Raw genomic sequence first — 16,976 nt, forward strand, 5'->3', positions numbered from 1 at the left:
CCACCCAGCACCCAGGAGTTTGCTTTGTGCCCTCAAGCCCCCCATGAGGGTCACCCCATCCGGGAGAGATGTGGAAGGGACACCGAGCCATGGGGCAGTGAGCAGGAAGGAGCCGGCCGTGGTGGCACACGTGCTTTTGTGTTTCACAAACATAGGAGGAAATAACAGCCATGCTGCAATCCTATGAACTTTCATTACCACGCCGGCATCGCCAGCCATGCTCTGTTCACGGCTCGGATGTTAATTGTGAGATTCCTCCACGTTTGTTAACATAGCAGCACATGGAGCTCCCCAGCTTTTTGGCTGGGGGATGGTTTCATTATCTTTTCCTATATGTTAGCTTTAAATCCCCAATAATCCCACATGACTGGAGCCCATTCCAAGTGAGCAGCAAAATCCAATTTAGGATCCCATTCTCTCCGGCTGTGTAACCAGAGCCTACTTCATATGGGCACAAAAATCCAATTCAGCTTCTTTGCCTCTCAACAGCTGCCCTTGTGAGACTTGCCCCCATGAAAAAAAAAAAATTAAAAAAAAATTAAAAACCTGCAAAAGTCAGATTTGGGGGTGAGACGAGCTGGCCCGAGCAGGCTGGCGCTCCGGGAAGCCGGCAGCTCTGATCCCGCATTCCTGCCCTGCCGCTGGCTCGCTGCTCTCCTTGCAGGGCATTGTGACCCGGCTCTGCTCGCCACGTATCCCTGCGCCTGGCACCGCAGGCTGCTCTGCATCCCACTCCATCACAGCCCAGGCAAGGATGTGCCAACACAACACATGTCAACACTTAGAAGCTTTCTAATAGCCGGAGCCACTTACAACATGTAATTAGCTCGCACAGCACTCAGGCCAGCAGCTGGGACATCTCCCAGAGGAGCCATTGTCATCGGGAGCCAGAACAGCCCTCGGCTCTGGTGGGGAGGGGGGCTCCTAACGCCACGGACACCCCAGCCCCCACTGTCCTGGGCAGCATCTGCCAGGGAAGCTTTCACCAGGGCTCTGCTGTAATTTCATGGAGCTAAGTACAGAGCAGCATCCAGCTTTTTCCAGCTGTCACCTCCCTTTCGCAGTGGTTCACTGTCGCATTAGGCAGCACGGGCATGGCATGTCATGAGCCAGGCTGAGGAGGGGACCTCGCAGACCCTCAAAGCCCTCCAGTGAAGGGGCAGTGCCCAGACCTCCCCCAGGATGGCATGTGACTTTCAAATCAGATGTCACCAGCAGCAAAATACTCCACGTGCAAAGCCTAGAAATAAGCAGCCCCGGGTGGGTCTGAGCAGACCCCCTGCCATGTCCAAGGTGGTGACCCCAAACCCTGCCCCACATCTTGGGGTAGAGCATCCCCTGGCCTTGAGGCTTTGTGAAAACTATCATCCAAAAAGGATCCCAGTTTCTAGCCATCCCATACCACAACCAGAACCATGTCCCCAGATACCTCCCAGGTAACACTTCTCATGCTTAATGCCCATTCCCAAGGCAATTTTGTCCTCCCAGTGCTTCTCTCCCATTCTAATTTAATTCCCATTAATCCCTATTAAACACACAGTGTTCAACAGTTACTCCAGCACAGACCATTTAAAGAAGATTCCCCTGATTTAGTGACTTACCCTGCACAAGTGCCAGCCCTCCTGCCAGAGGATGCTGCTGCAGGGCTCCTGCTCTCTGCACCCCTGCTGGAAAAGCAGGGGCAGGAGGTCAGTAGCAGCACCCACAAAACCAGAGTTTGGATGAGACACACTGAGCTTTCAGCATGTTTAAATTCCCAGTCCCCTGAACATCCCTTTGGGGCTTCCAGACTGACTTCCAGCCACTTTCTTGCCAGAACTGGTAGGAAAGGGGTTTGTCCCCCAAAAGGACTGTTGTCCTCAGGGATCCAAGAACACAGATGGCCAGGAAGGGCTGCGAGGAGAAGGTAGGAGTCAAACCCAGCACCCCAGAGAGTGCGGTCATCGGGGCGTGCTTCTTTTTTGTCCTTACATGTTGCACTGCAAACTCACATTTCCCAGGCAAAAAGCCTTTTGAACTAACTCTCCCCCATTTTGCCCGCTTACAAATCACCAGAATGAGACATTCCTGAGCATTTCTGAACGCCTGCTTTCAAACTGGGGAGATTTATCAAGTCTGACCTTCCCCACAAGCACTTTCTGTTTGACAAAGGAGCAGTTTCCAGAAAAAGAAAAAACTCACACAACCCCAAGGCTGAAAATCCATCCTCATCCTCACACCTGAGACCCAGCCCACTCTCCCCTCCTTTCAACGTCCCTGCCAGCCAGCTCATCCTTTCCTCCTGCCTTACTCTTCCTCCTCCAACTTGCGTTCTCCCTCTGTGGCTAATCGCCCCAGGTCTGGGCTGGATGGGGGCTATCCACATCCAGCAGAAAAACCCAGTTCTCGGTCCTCACCCCACACACATCCTGGCAGCCTTGGCTTACATAGGGAAGTCTTCTGGCCCTTTTACCGAGCTAGAAAATAAGAAATAATTATTATCTGTGCAACAAGTTTGATGCGTCTCCCTAACAGCATGTGGAATGAGAAAAATCAGTAAGAATGGAGAATTTTCATCTGTTTAAAGAAACAGCATGGGGAAGGGGATGCATGGCTGTGTGCAACCCAGCAGGGCTGTGGGAAGCAGGTACAGCTCCAGCACTGAGGGCTCTGCTAGGGGGTAGGAGAGGATGGAGGTGATGCATGGGGAGGTGGACCCATGGGTGCCAGGTCACCTGGAGGGGTGGAAAGAGCAAGTAGGAACGAGAAGCATTGGCTGGAGAAGGCTGAGGAGGTAACGGAGGGGCTGAAGTCAGCCCATGCCTCAGGGATGGGGGCTCCATCCAAAACATTTTTGCCCCATTTCCTTCTCCAACCAGTCAATCTCTTTGCTGGTGCTGGTCTTTAAAAAATACTGCCCCCTTTCTATCACCTCTATTTCCCTCTCTGCATCCCACTCAGTCCCCAGTCAGACCCAAGCAGCCCAGGCTTACGCCCGAATGCACTTGGCAAGGGGTTTCACCACGCAGCAGCAGCGACGCCTCGAACGGAAACACACAACAGAGGCTGGTTTTTCCAGGGAAATGGCTCTATTTGTGCCGTGTCAGTGGCTGACAGTTTTCCAGGGGCTCGGCAGCGCTGCCGGAGCTGCTGGTGGGCGGCAAGATCCCAGCAGGAGGCGAGCCTGACCCTGGGCTGCTGAGCTGCCACTCTCCCTGACATTTTTTATATTATTCTTATTATCCCTGGCTCTGTAATGCGCTCGCTGCCTGCTGAACCGCTTCTCTCCAGTGCATTACACCCTTCCCATCAGGGGTCTGGGTTTATTATGGCTATATTCTTCACGGCTGCTTGGTTTTTTTCCCTTTGCCCGGTGGGGAGCTAAGAGGAAATGGGAGCACAAGAGGCACCTTCCAAAAATTGCTTCCATCATTGCAACACCTACCCATGCCCAGAGAGCAGCCCTTCCACATCTCACGCGCATCACCTGCACCACTGGTTTCAGTGAGGCTCCATGCACGCTCACGGGGTGCTCCAGCCCTGCCAGCATCCCCCTGCTCCCAGCACATCCTTGGTTTCACCAGTATTTGAAGCTTGAAGAGGCTCCAGATGCCTCGAGAGTATTTTTCATGAGTAAACAGACCCTTTTACCTCCATGTCACTGGCTCAGCTCCAGCCCTGGGTCAATAGAGACAGAAAGTCGTTGCCAACTGATGAATGCCTGACAGAGAATAAGGCATTGGTCTCCTTCTAGTTATGAGGAGACAGATGTCCACATCGCAGCTCCTCCTGTCACAACCACTGTTAACCAGCAGCCTCCTCCAAGGGGAAGCTCTTGCCCTGCCATAAAGAAAAATCCAAGATGCGAGTATTTCTGGAAGCATCTTCTCCACCACCTTGTGCCTTCAACAGAACAAAGCCAGAAGCTAGTTTCCTTCCAGTGAGTGTTGAGGTCCCATCAGCACATGACCAGAATCCTCTGCATCACCAGTTTCTGCTGGGAAATCAGCCCTGGATGGGGCAGGGGCTGTTCAGAGAAGCCCTGCCTGGTTTAGGGAGGAACATATCTCCAGGACCTTCTCCCTAGCTCTTTCCACAGTGGCTATATTCATGGAAAAAAATGTCAAAACCCACTGAAACATGGCCTTGGTTCGAAGTCAGAAACACTCAGACTTCAAGGTTTGCGGTGACATTTCCAGCTCTCACATGTAGATGTATAAATAGCCCAACAATGAGCACGCGTTGGGTGTCACAGTTGATTGTCACCCTTCATTTCTGCCATCTAGAAACTGGTGCATGTCTTTGTAGACCAATACAGTTCACGGAAGCTCCAACATTTCACCCTGCAGAAGGAAAAGCTGGTGATCTGAGCAGAAACCAGCCTGCGACCATCTCCCTCTTGTTAGTTGAGTGCAGACACCAAAGAGCCCCCAGACAGTACAGAAGAGACAGCTGCTGCCCAAGAGCCCCAGCCCTGACCCTGGATGTACGGGGCCTCCTTACTCAGGACTCAGGTCTCTAGCACTGGCCCAGCTGCCCCCTGCGGGCACTGCATTGGAGAGGAGGAGGTGGTGATGGACAGAAGCCAGGAGAGAAGCCAGCAGGTGATGGGCAAGGTGGGGATAAGGGCATAGAGGGGAAGAGGATGGAAACACAAGCACTTCTCAGGGAGCCACCACAACCTTGCCCCATGGAAGGAGGAGACAGCCCCACTCTGCCACGCAGCCGGGGGGACAGATCCTGCCAGAAATAAGGCCCTTGTTACTATGGTGATTAACATTGCCTTGGAAATACAATCATGTGCTGTAAGATGGCTGTGACAGTGGTGGGCGAGCAGACAGGCAAGAGACAGCACGACGGTCCCAGCCATCCCAACGGGGACAGTGCAGAGGAGACCTCGGGCATCATCCCTCCTCCAGTCCCCGAAGTGACACAGCTCGGAGGCTCCAGCCGATGGGCAGGTTTAATTGAATGTTTCTCCCTTTACGTTTCCCTTTCCAGCAAATAAAACTGGAGTAAGATAAAAATATATGATGCTTAAAGGGGGACACTGCCAAGGAATTTTTATCGCTTTTAATTTGCGTTTTACTCTTCGTTTGTTTGCAGCACTGTCTCTCCACAGCTGCAAAATAGCACTTTTTCCTCTTCCCGAGTTTTGTCATGTTTCCAGCTGGCGGCTAGTGACTGGGGCCCCGTGTCAAGCACCAAGGCAGGCTGGGCTGCTCCCATGCACTCAGTGAGACTCGGGTAACCCTTGCAAATTGCAACAGGGTGATGTTGTTTGTGCCGCCCTTGTGATCATTATGGCAAGCCCAAAGGCTGAATTTATACCCTGGCTCCTGGAATTAACAGCTGGAAGGAGAATATTAGCTTTTGGTTAAAAGCCCCAATGCTTAAGAGATCCCGGCTACTCCGCCCCATAAATTTTAACAGAATTTATTGCTCTCAGCACCATCAGGATCCAAAGGTGGAAATCCCAGGCACCGGTTTCCTTTTCAGGACAAACTAATGCCAAGCTAGAATAGTCTAGAAATCCCTGCGACCTTTACCTACGCCACCAGGACAAGCCAAATTTCCTTCCTCCCTGCCCGGCCCCTGCTAATTTCCCCAGCCACCATGACAAACAGCAAAGTGACATCTTTCTAGTCTGCTCTGAGGCAGATGGGTCCTGCTGCAGGGAGAGAAATCCCCTGGTGAAGCCTGACTGGGAGAGAGACCACAGCACTGGGGACTGGGGTGACGGGAGGGTGGTCATTGCACCTTCCTCTGCTTATTCATTCCCACCCACCCCATTTAAGCTTTGGGGGCTTCAGGGTTTGCATGAAGGAAGGAAAAGAAAAGGGGGTGCAGGCAACTGAGTCCCTGGTCCACCACGAACACCATGAGCCTGGCTGGGGCTGGGGAGATGGAACATGAGCACCTTACCCTGCTAGCTCAGCACACCCAGAGAAACCACCACCTTTCCAGGTGAAAAAGCCATCTCCATCTTTCTCCGAGAAGCTAGATGGAGAGAGGCAGCTCCTGGTGCCTCTCACATCACAAGCTCGGTGAACACCAGGTGAAGCAGCAGCCGGGGCTTTCCAGGGTCAAGGCACAAAAAGCTTCTCGCTGCTGCTCTCCCAGCGCGTGCTCCCAGCAGCCTGCAGCCATGAGCTTAGGAGAGAAGGTCACTGCAGGCAGACACCTGCCCAGTCTGTTTTGGTGACATCAAAGAGACAAGAAGAGGCCAAGCAGCAGGAAGGCTGTTCGGGAAGAAAACCAGCACGTGGTAGGAAAAACAGGGATTTGGATGGATGCAAAAGGCTCGCATCTTTGCTTTATAACTGGTGTCCTTTGGGGGAAGCTGTCACCAGTGCCTGTGAGGACTGCAAGGTGGAGGAGCCACCAGGGCACCTGTGTCAAGAGCAGAGAGAAGGGACCCCAAGAGTTCCAGGGCTGCTTGTCACTCACCCCTGGGAGTCACAGCAGGATCTGGCAATGGGCTGCCCTCAGACCTGGCCACCTGTCCCACATGGCTCCATCCCAATTATTTCTCCCTGTCAAAGTTTCACCCTCTTCTTCCTCACGATCACCTTTGTTTTGCACCAAGTACCTCCCCCCCCCCCCCCGCCAGCAGATGCGTCCCCACACAACCCCAGCACTCAGCCCTACACAGCTCAGCTTGGAAGAAAGGACACTTCAGCCCTCACCAGCTGGGATGGGCTACCAGGGACACGTCCTGACAGAGGTCATCAGGTCATTTTTCCCTGTGGTGCAGCCCTACATCCCAATGTAAACATGCTCATCCCACCCTCCCCAGACACATTGTTTCGGTTGGAAAAGACTGTCCCACCTCCAGCCACCAGCAGCAGCCAGAAGCTACTGGAAGACCAGCCCAGCCAGATCCCCACACCTCAGGCACCTTTCCAGACTTCCTTCCCAGCTGAGGCAGAGGTGGGCTGGAGCCCGGGCAGCCCCCACTTGCTCAAGAGATGGGGAGCAAAGGAGGCACCAGGCACCCTGGGCTCACAGGGACCCTCCGTGGAGCAGGCTGCATCTGCCACAGCTCTTCCCATTCCCCCTCCCCATTTCCCAGGAGGGATGCTGCAGGGCAGGGGGTGTCTCCAGGCCCTACATTCACACTAGCTTGGAGGGAAGACCCCTTCCAAATCAGCACGGGTGCCAGACCAGCGCGGGGCGGGGGAATCAGCCCCCAGGCTCCCCACCTCTGCCTAGCGCCAGGAGGAACAACGGCCCCGGGCTGGCAGCGGAGCCCTGCTCATCCCAAAGCCCCCCGCGGAGCAAGGGGAGGGGGTGGCCCTCGGAGCAGGACCCTTTCCCAGCCCGGCGAGGGGTGAGCATCCCCCGCCTGGCGGTGGGGGGAGCGCCCTGGTCCCGGGTCCGTCCCCGGCCGGGGCGGGCGAGCGCGGTGCGCTGGTGCCATCTCCTGGGCTCCCCGCTCCCTGCCCGCTCCCTGCTCCCTGCCCGCTCCCTGCCCGCACCCGAGCGGGGCAGCCCCCGCTGATATCAAACGACTAATCAAACGGAACCGTTTGCAGTAGTTTGACTTCCAAACAATTAGAACCGACGTGTCGCTACCGGTTAATTCAGGTTTCGAGCATTTCAGTGGTTCCCCCAAGCAGGCGCCCCCCGAGCCCAAGCCCGGCTCTGCCGCATCCCAGGCGGACCCCCAGCCCTTGCTGGGCACCCCAAGTCATCCAGCACGGCTCAGCACTGCTCCCCCACACGCTCCAAGGGCTCGCTCCAGCCCTCCCCGTGCCCCCAGAGGTTTCCCCGCTCACACAGCAGGGAACTCGCTCCTTGAAAATACATCGGTCAATATTTATCTAGTGTTAAAAGCCGGTTCCTCTATCTGACAAGCCCTAGAGAAGCCGGTGAGCCTGCTGGCTCCAAATCACAGCTCAGTTCCTCTTCCAAAGCACCCTAAATCCAGGCTAAAAATAAATGGGCTTTATCGATTTCCTTTTTTAAGCTAACACTGGGGAGCGATGCTTTCAGCGTTCAAGGAAGAGCAAAGGGTATATTAGTCACAGGCAAGTACAGTCACAGCACTCCGAACCCCCCAGGGGTGCAAGTAAAGCCCGTCTCCCACCAAGCCCCTTGCACAAGGCAGAGGGGAAGCAGCAGGAGAGCTGCGAGTCTGGCCCACAGGGGTTATCCCACGGCCCGGCACTGAGGCAGCCCCCCCAGCACTGCCCAGGGTCACCCCTGCAGGTTGCTTGTTGGGGTCTTAAAAACCCACCCTGGGGCAGAGGCTGTTTGTGATGCACCCAGGCAGGAACACCCTGAAGCAGCATCAAGTCAGCAGAGAGGAGACGCTCGCTCACCGCACTGCGGACACATCCTGATCCCCATCCTGGTCCTCAGAGGGCTCCCACTGTGAGCAAAGGGAGCAAGGCAGGCAAGCAGCCAGCTGAGTAAGGGACACAGCCCCTCTGCCCAGCCAGCAACAGCAACCAGCATCAGCCCAGGGCCACAGCACCACCCTGGTGGAGGGGAGCAAGGGCTGGTGGCACCTGAGCTTGAATGTGGGTGGAGGGAGGGGGTGAGAGCCCAGATGGGGCTTGTCAGGGTAACTAGCACTCAGGGCCCTGCATCTCTGTGAAGAACTGTTTGTCTCCTTAAATAAACAGCATCACAAGTCCCTGCCACACAAAGACTGTTTTGTTGGTGGTTGTAAAGAGACAAGAGAAAGGCTCGAGAGGATGGGGCTGCACTTCTGCCTAATGCTGCATCCCCAACTCCCCACAGCATCCTCTTCCTCCTCAAGCTCATTCCTTCACCCCCGAGGCAGGGCACGCCTGACATACCAAACTAAACCCCATGACATCCCTCTCTGCTCCCCTGGGTAAGCCCAACCGCAGAGACATTGCACATCTGCCCAGCTGTTTTGAACCAGGGTCACAAGGCTCCCGTTGCTTTCTCCCTAAGCAAATAGAGAGCAAACCGCCCCGAGGTGACTGCTGTCTGCACAGCACCTACGCGCTGAGACAGGAGAGGCTCCAGCTTCCAGCCTGGCTGAAACAGCACCCAAGCACCCAGCTGATGTCCCACTCCTGGGGCAACAGGCACGTGGCCAAGCCTGGGGACCTGCCACCCCAGGCCAGATCTGCCCAGCACCTCCAGCTGGGGCATTGCTTTGGCCAGGTCAGATCCAAAGGCTTTACTTTGTTTCTGATTAAAACCCCCTCCAGCACTTGGGAAGGCAGATGCTGAGAAGCTAAATCCCAGCAGCATTCATGAATGCACTCCCTCCTGCCAGCACCGGATGGGATATTCCTTCCAGGCACTCGCGGTGCGCTCCAAGCACGCTTGCTGCACTCCTCCCTCGAACAGACTCGCTTCCCCAGCTGCAGCCCCTCACAGCTATGAGGAACCTCCATCCTTGCTCCACAGGCGGCCGACCCTCTCTGCCGGAGGTGGGTGGGAGTCTGGGGCTGGTGCAAAGCCCAGCTGGGGTGCAGGACATTGTGTTGGTGGGAAAAGCCAAGAACAGAAGCTGAGCTTTGCTTATTAAAGGTGCATGGGGTGTCTTTTCTCCACAGGTGAACACCAGCATCCCATCGCTCTGAATCACTCGAGTCTCAAACAGAGCAGCAGTGGGCTTGGCAGGGTTCCCCAGAGATTTAGTGCATCCTGGGTTATTTGCACAGAGGCTGCAGGGCACAGGAGACAGCAAAAGGCATGCCATGAAATAGATGTCATGGACAGCTTTGCCCACAGCAAACAAACAAGGCACATTGCTCCCCAGGGAAACGATTCCTGGCTTGGCCAGCCCACACTGGGATCAGATGCAGTGGAACAAGCAGGGCTCCCATGAGAGATGGGGTGCCCAAGAGGTGCCTGCACGAGCAGGGTACCTGCAGGCATGGCAGGGCTCTGGGCTGGGGGCTGTGGCTGCAGAGCCCCTTGGCACCCCTCCACACCTCCCTCCGCACCGGCTACCCTGGAAACACATCCTAAATAAAAGCTGAGCTCGGATAAATAAATGTGTCTGGAGGCCGGCAAGCTGGCCGACACGGAGAGGAGGCGGGGGAGCAGCCCTGCGCCAGCAAGGATGGAGACCATGGCTGCCTCATCCACCAGCCCCTGGGCTGCAGGGCAAGGAAGGAATTGAACTTTTCTTATTTTTCCCCCAGCTTTCCTCAGAGCAGCCCCCAGCAGGCTCCCCAGCCCCCTGCCCACCCTGGCAGCCAGGTTTCCCATGGTGGGCACTTACCAAAGGGTGAGGGCAGCTCCCTGCTGCCTGCAAATGGAGGTGGGGGCACCCAGGCAGGGGCTTCCCACGCCAGCAGTGGGCAAGCCCTGGCTGAAGCTGCTTTCAAGGGGGGGGAGGGCGAGGGTCCCGCCGCAGCAGTGCCGGAGTGGGTTTCAGTGCAGAGCCAGGCTGCCAGCCCTGCCCGAAGAGCGAAGGCACCGCTCCACGCTGGCTCTGCCCCGCCACTGCTCGGCCAGATGTTGGCTCGGAAAAGGAAAAACAAATCCCCAGCTGTCACCAGGGCCTGGCTGAGGCAGAGCAAATGTGCTGGCCAGATGTGGGGCATGGGGCTGTGCTCGGGGGCTCCGGCAAGGGGGGCAGCCGAAGCAGCCTGCGGCATGAGCGGCTGCATTGCCACAGGGACTTGGTGGGGACATATCTCTGGATAACACATGAGGTTTCAACAAGAGGTTGTACTTTCTTATTGGAGGGGAGGGAAAAACAAAACAAATAATAAAAAAAGCAGTGAAGGTTTTATTCTGTCCTCACAGTGGCCAGGTTTGTCCCTGGTATCTTCCCACCAGCCTCCTCCCAGTCAGTGCCGGGTGATGCTGAAACCAGCAGGGCCAGCAAGAGGCAAACCCTGCTGCTGCAGGTGGCTGTCCTGCTGCTGGAGTAGGGAGACCCCCACCTGCAGAGGCAGGAGTGGGCCAGGAAGCATCCCAGAGTGGAAGATGCTCAGGGTGCCTGGACCTGTCTTCTTGCTTAAGCTGTACTTGCTGCCCTTGCCCGAGGCTGATGCTCCCCTGGCAAACGGTGGCTCATCCCTGTGCCACAGGGTGCAAGGCAAGCCTGGGGACCAGGAGCCAGGAGCAAACCCACGGATGCTTACTGATGGGTTGGAGGTGGTCCTGGCGCATCCTTTCAGAGAGCAGAGTGGGACCTCCTGCGCCAAGCAGGCAGGAAAGGAGTGGACACACCAGCCTGCCTGTTAGCCACGAATTATGATGGAAACAGTCCAGATCAAACATCCACCCGGAGGCCAAACCCCGCACACCTCTATCACTCAATCTGCCCTTAACGAGGCAAAGAAAGGGGGACCACTGAGGACAGGCAGCAAAGCAACTCAGAGGTCCTCAGTAGATCTCAAGATAAAGAGCAGGAAAGGGAATACTTGGCAAAATCGAATCTGTACAAATCAGCAAGTCTGGATAATATGTAACCCCCAGACTAAATAGAATTAGCTAATGAACTTACTGAGCCCCTGACAATTACTCATAAAAAGTTACTGAGAAAACGGCACATCCCAGGTTTATTTAATGTCTTTATTAATGATCTGAAAGAAAGAGTAAACAACAAATTAATTATGTTTGCAGATGACTGTAAGCTGGAAGGTGTTGCAAACACTGCCAAAGACAGTGAAGTCACACCAAGGGCCCTAAAGAGGTTAGAAATAAACCTGCAGGAAACAAGCCGCATGTAATCCGTCAGTGAAACATGGCACAGGGGAAAAAGGACCTGAAATACAGACATCCAAGAGGAAGGAGGGGTGTGCTGTGCAAGATTCTAGGAGGCCAGGGGCAGCTTTGGAGGGGGATGGAGATATGGGAGACAAGCTATGCTGTAAGCAAGGAGAGCCCCAAAACCTGCTGGGACTCTGCGGGGCAAGGAGCAGGGAGCCAGGCTGTGTGGGATGCTGCATCTCCGGAAGGTTGTGGCCTCATCCTGAACACGTGCAGCATCAGCTTTGCTCCAGGGGGAGAAACTGAAAAGCTCTTTCCGCAGTGCCATGCTAGCGTAGTTGGGCTGTTAGTAAACCCCCAGGGCTGAGGATCATCCCAATCGCCTTCAGTCCTGCTGAGAGGCGTGGGGCTTGGCGAGCCACTTTGGCAGACAGCAGGGAAGGCAGCACAGCAGCAGGCAGGCTGGCTGCCCAGGGACAACAGCCAGCAATGGGCAACACGGCTTCGGGACCCCGCCACCCATCTGGGTCTGCGCAGACACCAGGAGCTGGTTTTGCTCCCCCAAAAGTGCCTGGTGCCAGGGAGTGCCATGGGTCCCCGGCTTTGCCGGGAGCAGGGGTGTCACCGGAGCCACCCGTCGCACCCCGTGTCCAGCTCCTGCCTGCTGCGGCCGCTCCGCCCTCGCCTCGCCCCAGCACGAACAAGGGTGCTTTGAGCAGTGGGTGGGTGGCGGGTGGGAGCCTCTAGCCCTTTAAGAGAGAAAATTGACTTTGTAATATGAGCGAATTCCTCCTTTCTGACAGGCGGGAGAAGTTACGGGTCCCTCCCTCGCTCCGTTTTATTAAATATAGTAGTAGCAGCAGCCCTGGCTTGGGAGCAGGCGCTGGTGGAGGCTGTGCCGTGCCTGGAGCCCGAGTGCTGCTCCAGCCCTGGGGGACACCATGGGTGCCCAAGGTGGCATCGCCACGCTGCTGCTGCTGCTGCTGGCCTGCCAGCCCGTCTGCACAGGACCCCTGGCCGGAGGTAAGCCCCGTCCCACCAGCCCACTCAGGGGATGGAGCGGGGAGAAACCAGTGGGATGAGGCTCAGCTTCGGGTGCACAGCGTGGGCTGGGAGGGATGGGGACTCAGCAGGGAACAGTGTGGGCACCCATGGATGCATGCTGTCCCTCCCCACGGTGCAGGGGTCCTGTCACCAAGCTGGCAGGAGCAAGGCGAGGCAGCTGCCTGTTTTCAGGCAGGGTGTTTTGGCCAGGTTGTCCTGCGGGGAAAGCCAAGGGACGGAGCAGGGCTGCTCCCCCACCATGGCTCTCAGGGTGCTGTGTACCCTGGCTGTGCCTGATGCTTTCCTCCAGGGCACACGCAAAGGTGGTGTTGGCTGGGATGGGGCTCACTCCCCGCACACATGCAGCAGCCACAGGGCTTTGGTGTACGCCGTGAGCAGCCCACGGGAGAAAGGCACCTTTCCCTGCTCTGCCAAAGCCCTGCACCATGGGGACGGGGCACTAGCACGTCCTGCAGCCCCAGTGGGGACAGCCAGCCCTCCCTGCCCAGGTCTGGCCTTGCCACAGTAACAATCTGCGAGGGCAGCCCCGCTCATCGTCCGAGGAGCAGGAGCTTGGATGGTGCTGGTGGGAAGGATGGAACTGGGCAGCATTTGCTTGGGTGTGTGTCGCCTCCCAGCTCCGTCCTGTGCACGCCGGGCAGCTGGGTGCATGAGGTGGGGGACTTGCCGCTCCTGCCAGCACAGCTCCAGAGGGTTGCAGGATCACCCCTCAGGTGATGGGGCACCAGGGACCATCCCCGGGTGAGGGCCAGGAGAAGGATCCATGGTGCCACAGGACAGGCTGGCCTCAGGCAGCAGGGAGGGCAGGGGCTGCTGGCTGCTGCGCGGGGACAGAGCTGGGCAGAGGGGTTACTGCAGGGCATGGGCTGGGTGGGGAGCAGGGCGGGTGATTTATACCCAGTTTTCCCCAGGCAGTGGCCAGGTTTGACCACACAGCTCTTGGCACGGTGGTGTGCCCTGCCTCAGCATCCCAACAGCCATCCCGCAGCCCTGGTCCCACCCTGTGCCTCCTCCCTGCGCCTTCTGCCTCCTGCTCCCTCCCCTGCTCTGGGATGCTTGTACCTTGTCTGAGCCTCAGCAGGCTCTGCAGGGCATGGACACGGGTCTCATCCTGCCTGGGACATGTCTGTGCCTTAGCCTGGCCCTCCAAGTTGCACGCAGGGTCATTTGCTCCAGGTCAGCAGTGTCCACAGCTTCAGAAGTGAAGGGAATTTAAAAAGCACTTTTTTTTCCCTAACTCACCCAAAAAATAATATAATATCTCACTGAGCAGTTTCTCCTCCCCAAACCTCCTCCTGGGCGCTGGGGCTCTGACCGACAGTGGGTCAGGAGCTTGCTCCAAGCAGTTTACAAAGGAACAGCTGACCACCTCTGGTCATTTGCTCCCCACCCATCTTGTGCGTTCGAGCCTGTGTTGAGGATGAGGATGATCCCAGAGCCCAGCCTTGTGGCCCTCCGCACCTGCAAGATCCCTGCAGGTCCCTTGCTGTCCCCATTCCCTCCCCAGCAAGCAGGTGGCCTCCAGGACACACTCCTCTCCTTCCCTCTGGACTCGTTCCTTTTTTTTTTCATGCACCAAAATAGGAAGATGCCTGGCAAGCTGAGTGGAAAAAAAAAATCCCTTTTGTTAATGAAAAGAGTGGTCTTCTTCCTTCCAGCCCTGACCTTTCCATCCCAGGCAGGGATTTCACTATGCAGAACTATTGCTTGCCTGGGTGTCCAGGATGGGCCCTGCTCCTGGGGGCTGCCCTGGCGCTCCCAAGCTCTTTCACAGTGAACAGGCTGAAGCAACCCCAAAAACCAGCACGTGGCTTTCAGTGGCATCTGCCAACACCCCCACATTCCCCCCAGGTAACACCACCTATGGCAGGGGCATGGCTCCACAGATCAACAGGCATCTGCCTGGCACAGACCTGCAGGGCTGGGAAAGGAAAGAGGTTTTACACCCATTTTCTGATGCTGGGGACTATTTCTGCCCCTGGCCGAAGCAGATGTGCCAGGCGTGACCCCAGGTTTGGGCACCAGCTTCCCTCAAGCTCCTTCCCCTTGGCAGCATCCCTGCTGAGACCACCAGTGCTGGTGCCAGGTGTTCCCACAGGCAGCCTGCCCTGGGACATCACTCCACCCCCTTCAGGGAGAGCCACAGCACCCAGCAGCAGCATGCGGGGCACGGGGCAGGGGACAGGCTCATTTTTAGGGGCAAAACCTGTGTTTTGTGTTGCCTCCGACCCCAGGTTCAGGGGCTTGGGCTTTCTGCCCAGCCTGAAATGGAAACAGTCATCACGCACATCAACAAATACAAGATTATATCAAAAAGAAAAAACACTCATAAAACTTGTCCTCTTGACATCTGAGTGTGAAGCTTTAGTAAACTGTTTTTAGACATCCTGGCTCTCCTCCGGTTCCCAGTGAGGTCACCCACAGGCTGAGCTCCCCTTCCCCAAAAACCCTCTTGCTGGGGGTCTGTAATGAGGAGGGATGGGGAGTAAGGGGGAATCTGATGCGTAGGGTCCCTGTGAGCAGTGTTTGCCCCGAGCTTCCAGCAATGGGGTGCCAAAAAATGCAACCCCCCAAGTCTCGGGTGGACCCCCAGCAGTGGTGATGGGGGGGGAGGTGAGCGGAACCCTGCCTGTCCATGGCTGCCCCACGTAGGGTACCTGCCCATGGGGGGGGAACCGTGTCTGCCCCAGCATACCCAGCCAGGACCCCTCCTGCCTTATCCGGGGTGGTCAGCTCTAGGGAGCCGCCTCGGCTGTTCCTCTCCTCCACTTTTGGAAATCCGACAGATTTATTCAACCTTTCTTTTTTGTGAATGCGCCACATGTTTTGAGGTCATAGCTCCAAGCAGCTGGAAAAGTTTCCAGCTGATGGGAAAGAACAGGAAAAAGGCTGAAAAGGAGGCAGAATGCAAACTGGTATCGTGGGAATCAGGGAGGAATATTCTCGTCTCACTCTTATATTTAGCAACAGAGGGCTGCGGGCAAATATATAATAAGCGCATTCCTCCAAGATCGCAGGACAGGGTTAAGCTCACCCGGAGGAACTAACGTCAGGTTGAAGGCTGGACAGTAACAGGACTTTGGAGGCAGTAGGCTAATGCTGTCTGTGTGCCTAAATAAAGCTCAAAGCACAGACTGTTCGCAACAGGCGTTGGCTCAGCCCAGCCTCGGCTCCCAGGGGCTGCTCCCGTGGCCCTTTCCAGGTGCCTGGAGAAGCTGGGCTCTGGCTTATCTCCTTTTTGGGAAGCCAGACTCCCCAGGCATCAGCATCACCCCCAGCCTTCAGCCAGGAAAGTCCTAGAAACTCCTTGGCTCATATCTGTACACTTCCCAGCTCTTGCCTGGCCGTCCCAGGCCATTTCCACGTTCCCAAGTCACCCCAGCAGCTACAAGGCAGGTCTGCCTGCCGCGCAGCCCGGTTTGCAGCCAGTCCCTTCACCACCCCGTATCTCCAAACCTCCTAGAGACACAGAGCGAGTCCATCAGAGACCCATCATTCCCAAGCCAGCCCTTCCCTGAACAATCTCCATCATGCCCGGTGCTTGGCTGCACATTGCCGTGCTGCATGTGGATGGGGTGCCACGCTGAGTTTTCCTAGGCTAAATGTAACAGAAAAACTGAGGTCAAGAGAAAAATGTTATGATTTTTCTCCCTGAGCTGCTGCGGCCATAGACATGCAAGTAGACATGCCTACATGATGGTCATTTTACTTGTGAAGTTTGCAAATGGACCCAAGACTTTTCATTAAGGTGCCAGAACGAGAGAACCCATTTTGCTCCACTCCAAAGCCAAGGGCTGCTTTGCAAAGGAGAGCCCAGAGTTGGGGCAGCTTGGGATTCTGCAAAGCGGGCTTAAAACCAGAGAAGCGGGACTGCTACAGCTCCTCCTGAGCCCGGGATGGGCAGGATGCAGGTTTGCCACCCAGTTTGTCACTCGTTTGCTGTCACTCATTCTCAGAACTGACCAACTAGGGCCTCTGAGCATCTTCCTGCCAGCCAGCAGCGGGTGGGGTGAAAGATGTTTATGTCCCGTGCCCTGGATCCAAGAGGGTAAAAAATTCCCATTTTCCATCCTTCCTCCCCGGGGTGTGTCACCCGTGCGAGTCATGCATTGCTCCGTGCAATACCTCTGGGAGCTGCCCTGCGCCCAACGGCTGCTCTTGGCTGCCTGACAGCCGGACAGACACAGTAGCAGACAGAAAACGTCCCGGGGAAGGGAGGGCACTGCCAAAAATTAATGGGAGTGGAGAAAGTCATGGGGCAAACAGCACTG

The 16,976-nt window shown here is 56.2% G+C and overlaps 1 protein-coding gene across 1 annotated transcript in view; it reads left to right on the plus strand.

The window, feature by feature from the left end:
• Positions 1-12,518: 12,518 nt before the first annotated feature.
• Positions 12,519-16,976, plus strand: part of CSPG4 (chondroitin sulfate proteoglycan 4) — a 28,515-nt gene continuing 24,057 nt past the window's right edge. Inside the window, exon 1 of the mRNA XM_027789570.2 lies at positions 12,519-12,663. Within this exon, the coding sequence (XP_027645371.2) occupies positions 12,582-12,663 (82 nt within the window). The 5' untranslated portion in view covers positions 12,519-12,581. The remainder of the gene's footprint in view (positions 12,664-16,976) is intronic.

The sequence above is a fragment of the Falco peregrinus genome, chromosome 1 (assembly GCF_023634155.1).
Source record: "Falco peregrinus isolate bFalPer1 chromosome 1, bFalPer1.pri, whole genome shotgun sequence".
Classification (NCBI taxonomy): Eukaryota; Metazoa; Chordata; class Aves; order Falconiformes; family Falconidae; genus Falco; species Falco peregrinus.